This window comes from Musca vetustissima, unplaced genomic scaffold (assembly GCF_032173495.1).
Source record: "Musca vetustissima isolate MV318-11 ecotype Yass unplaced genomic scaffold, APGP_CSIRO_Mvet_v1 utg12702, whole genome shotgun sequence".
NCBI lineage: Eukaryota > Metazoa > Arthropoda > Insecta > Diptera > Muscidae > Musca > Musca vetustissima.
Genome location: NW_026884291.1, coordinates 33,264 through 38,590, shown reverse-complemented (window position 1 = coordinate 38,590; position 5,327 = coordinate 33,264). Strand labels below are relative to the sequence as shown.

The 5,327-nt window shown below is 34.9% G+C and overlaps 1 protein-coding gene across 1 annotated transcript; it reads right to left on the bottom strand.

Moving 5' to 3' along the window:
* Nucleotides 1-246: 246 nt before the first annotated feature.
* On the bottom strand, nucleotides 247-1,475 carry LOC133331278 (39 kDa FK506-binding nuclear protein; the record flags this gene model as incomplete). Its single annotated transcript, XM_061539678.1, has 1 exon — nucleotides 247-1,475. A coding segment is annotated over one exon (1,149 nt), but the record flags the coding sequence as incomplete, so codon positions are not given.
* Between the last annotated feature and the right edge of the window lie 3,852 nt (nucleotides 1,476-5,327).

Sequence of the window (5,327 nt, the reverse complement as noted above, 5' to 3'; positions counted from 1 at the left end):
CTTATAGACTTATTTTGGTAGAAAAGGAAAATTGTATAACAAACGATGTATTGGAAAAACTTAACTTCTTTTGTTAGATGCGAAAGAGTTGAAATGATACTATATTTAAATGTAGCGAATAAATGTGACTTGGAAAATATTTCCTTCTATACTATTAAAAAGATTTCTACAAAAATCGTAAAATATATATAATTATGTATAATATAGCATAGTAGCTGTACTGGAAACAAAAATCATAAGAAAGGGATAAACTAAAAACTGGATAAGGTTGTGGTTTACTTCTGTGTAAAAATGTTGAGTGGAATTACTTATTACTTATGTTATATTTAATTAACGCCTTTAAGTTCAACTTCGAACACCAATGTGCTGTTGGGTGGGATGGTTGGTGGAGAACCACGTGCTCCATAGGCCATGTGTGGGGGACAAGTAATGCGACGTTTACCACCAACTTTCATGCCAACAACACCGACATCCCAGCCCTTGATAACTTCACCGCGACCCAAGCTGAACTTGAATCCAGCACCTGTCTTCAAGCTATCGAATACTTTGTTGTTAGACAGTAAACGACCTTCATAGTAGACTTGAGCACGTTTGCCGGGCTTGGCTTCGGGTCCATTGCCAACACGAATGTCCACAACTTTAACACCACCAGTAAGGGCACGTTCAACGCCAGTCTTTTGTTGTTTCTCTTGTTTATTTTGTTGTTGCTGCTGTTGTTGTTGTTGCTCTTTCTTTTGTTCCTTCTTTTCTTTCTTGGACTTTTTCTCGGCTTGAGGTTGTTCCTTTTGCTTGGCAACACCATTTTGTTGTTTTTCAGGTTTGTCTAATTTGGGTTGTTTTGCCTTGGGCTGTTGGACTTCCTCATCATCGGAATCATCCTCATCATCTTCCTCTTCGTCATCATCGTCCTCATCATCATCGTCGTCTTCATCTTGTTCATCATCATCCTCGGCGTCATCATCATCATCGTCACCGGGATTCTCCACATCGAAATCACTATCATCTTCATCATCATCGTCGTCATCTTCTTCAGCAGCTACAGCCTTAGCTTTGGCTTTTCCTTTATCGGCTTTCTTGTCTTTTTGGGCCTTCTTGGACTTCAAGTCATTGAGGGCTTCGCGTAAATCTTGCTCTTCATCAGAGTCGACTTCCTCATCTTCCTCCTCCTCTTCTTCGCCGTTCATGAAGTCATCAGCCATATCGTCTTCGATGACATAGCCCGACAAGGCAACATTGCCACTGCCAACACTTTGGAAGCAGATTTCATTGCCAGCAGCAAAGTTCAAGTCAAGCATAACTTGCTCGCAAACCTCTTTGCGCAATGTGCATATCAAAAACCGTTGATTTTCGCTGCTAATCCAAATTTGTGTGGGGCCACCCTGTGACGATTCGGAATCTAAAGCAGCTTGTGAAATGTGGAAAGATTTCTCGGTTGTTTGCGAGTATTTGCGATTTGGTTTTAAATTGAGACCTAAAATAGAAAGACACAATGAGATGAAGATTCATTAAGCATTGAACATTTTATTTAACAAAATCGGAGAATTCATTTTTATTGAACGAAACATGGACAACACGTGGTGGTCGATATTTAACAAACACGCGTTTTTATCTTGGGAGAAAGGCACGCTTTTCACATTCTACTTACCCCAGAACATTTTGGATGATTTGTTGTGTTTTCGTTACTTTCGAAAAATTAAACTGTAGTAGTTTTCCTTTAATTGCCTTTTTTACGAGAAAACTCTGTTGAACTGCTTTCCGAATGCAAATGCCGGCACGATGAATTCCTTTAAATTACGATGCTACAACAAACAATGAGAAGTCTTGCGAAGAGAGAACACAGATTAGTGGTGGTAAAAAAATAATCGATAATGTTATCGAAAGTTCTTATGATGTGTCAATGGTCGATGAATTGTTTTATTAAACGATAGTTACAGTTGATGACTTAAAATTTAAGATATATCTGATAAAATTAGGAGTCTTGAATCCAATTTTACTGAAGCAAATGAAATATGATGTGGATAATTTGTAAATGAATTGAAGATTCGATACTTATCGAAAAATTGTTATAGTGAAATCATCGATATTTTGCCCGCTCTAACACAAATAACGCATGTTGACGGTTTGCATTCAATTTTGACAGCGCGCACAAATAAAATATGACATTTACTCTAATGTCAACGAAATGCAATAGATGTCGTGTTGTAGGGAATTTTATGAGGACGCTTAAATATGAGCGGAAATTCATATTTTATCTCCGATTATATAATGGACTAGCAATTGATTTGACCAAATTGAAATTTTGTTTAATAGTTACTAAAAATATACTAAAATTATAAACGGTACTGATAGGGCGAAAGTCGGACGGAGTCGAATATATTATACTATACATACAAGAGGTGTTCCGAAAGAAACCTTAAATCACATTCATTTTTCGCTTTTTTGGTAAAATGTTAAAAATATATAAAATGAACAAAACAAATTGTTGTATTTGTTTTCATTTATTTTGTCACTAGTAAAGTGCACGTTACTTCGTTTGCGGAAAGGGAATAAAAATAATAAAAATATTTCATATGGAAGTCGTGAATACTGCATAATTTGTTGTACTATAGTTCTGAGTTTCAACTCTATTCCTACATCAAATATCACGTTATTACCATTATTGGTCTGTTCCCGTACTACAAGAATCTACTATTTTTTACTACGATAACACTTTTTCCTTTATGTTATCGAAAAAAATAGTAAAAACTCGTAGATTCTTGCAGTACGGGAACATAATGTATGTGTATGAAGAGTACCTTCATACACATAAGCACTATTTTCCGAAATCTCTTTCATATTTCCATTACATGGATTTAAAATAGATCAGAATTCCAAATATATATATTTACGTACAGGTTCCACATTTAGATCCATTTAGCACTTTTTGAACACATATGTACACATTTTCAATACTACCCCCGTTACACCACCACCATTAAATTTAATACCAAAAACCCATTGGTACTTCCTTCTTACTCTCCCTAAGTGACCCACATTCCAAATTTTAGGTTTCCAGCTCCCTCCGTTATCCAAATTTATTGCATTTTTTATTCTATTTACTATTCGTACACATAAATTCGTTTTTTACAAAGTTGTCTCCATAGCTCAATACTACACTTCAAGAGTCATCTAAATTCCAATTCTCAAGATTCAACCAAATCCAAATTGTTCCAAATTTAGTACCATTTAGTACTTTTAATACTCATAAGTAAAAAATTCTAAAACTACATCAATCCTACACCCTAACAGAAATTTTAATTCCACCAAAGTCCAAATTGTATGAAATTTAGTACTTTTCGTACTTATAAATACAAATTTCCAAAGTACCTCAATCCTGATTTCAAATAGTAATCGTAAGTCCAAATTTAAGAATTCCAGCTATGTCTGTCCACCAAAAACCAAATTGTACCAGATTTGGTATCATTCTGTACTTTTCGTATTTATATTCCAAACCTATATCAATCCTACACTCCCACAGTAGCCTAAGTTGCAACTTTCAGGATTCCAGTTCTACCCGTTCACCAAAGTACAAATTGTACCAAATTTTGTGCATTTCGTATTTTGAAATATTCGTCCTTATGTGTTCGAATTTCGAACACTGTCTCAATCCTGTAATCTAACAGTAATTTTATTTTCAAATCTAACTTTTCCATCCCTATCCTTTCATTCAAATCTGAATTGTACTAAACATAATACAATTTAGTGCACATAATTGCGCATTTTCAAAACTCCATGTCTCATCCTACACTCCAACCTTAATTTTAATTCCAATTTTTAGGATTCCCGGTCACACAAAACGAATTGCACCATATTTTGTAACATTTAGTGCTTCTCGTATGTATAAGTACGAAATTCCAATACAACCTTAATCCCGTAATTTTCTTTCCAAATGTAAGTTTTCAATCTCTATCCGTTCACTCAAATCCAAATTAAGTACTATTTATTACACATAAGGACGAATTTTCAAAACTTTCGACATATCTCAATATTGCACTCCAACTGCAATATTAGTTAAAAATTTCAGAATCTCAGCCCTATCCGTTTACCCAAAAACAATTTTTTAACTATTTGGTACCATTTAGTACTTTTTGTTTTTATAATTAAGAATTTTCTAAACTACGTCAATCCTACACTGCAACAGTAATTTTAATTCCAAAATTCTGGAGTCCAGCTCTATCCATTCAAACATAATCAAGTTGTACCAAATGTAGTACCATATAGTACACATAAGTACTATGCTTCCATATCTCAATTCTATATTCCAACAGCAACCATTATTCCAAATTTTAGGTTTCCAGCTCTCTCCGTTCACCCGAATCCTAATTGTACCAAATCTAGTGCCGTTTAGTACTTTTAGTACGAAGAAATATGAATTTCCAAAGACGTATCTTTAGCTCAATCTTCAACAATAATCTTAAGCAAAAATCTTTCAAGCAAAATGCACATTGTACTAAATTTGGTACCATATAGTACTTTTCGTACCAAAAAGTATGAATTTCCTAAACTACCTCAATCCTACAGACCAACAGTTATTTTAATTCTCAATTTGAAGACTCCAGCTCTAACTGTTCACATAAATCCAACTTGCACCAAATTTAGTACCAAAAGTAATCCCAATTCCCAATACAATTTCAAGATTCTAGCTATATATGTTCAATATATACAATTAGAACTAAATTTAGTAATGTTTTGTACTTTTGGTACACTTATAAGTCGAACTTCCAAATACCCTTTTGTACTTCTTTCTAACTTTCCATCAGTGTCCAACATTCCAAATTTCAGAATTCTAGCTCTTCCCGTTCGCCTAATACGTTACATGTTAGTACTTTTCGTACCCTTCTAGTTCGAATTTCCAAAACCCCAGCCCTATCTCACACCTACGCACCAACAACAACCCACACTCACAATTTCAAGCTTCTAGCTTCAGCTGTTTCGTCTGGGCGATGATCTGTCAGTCACTCACTCACTTAATACAAAGCACTTTTATATGTTAAGATAAAACCCTGTTTTCCCCATACAGACCTATGATCTCTCAGCAGACCTGTGATATATGTACACTTCCAATCGGTCTGTTTACATACCAATTGGTTTGTATTAAGGCCTGTGGTCTCTGTACAGACCAATTCGACTATATAAACTCCCGTGTTCTATATATACGAATTGGTATTTATACACACCTATAGTTTTTATGCAGGGCAGTGATATCTCTGAAGACCTGAGGATTCTGCACACTTTCAATCGGCATCTATACAGACCAATTGGTCTTTATATAGACCTGTGGTCTCTCT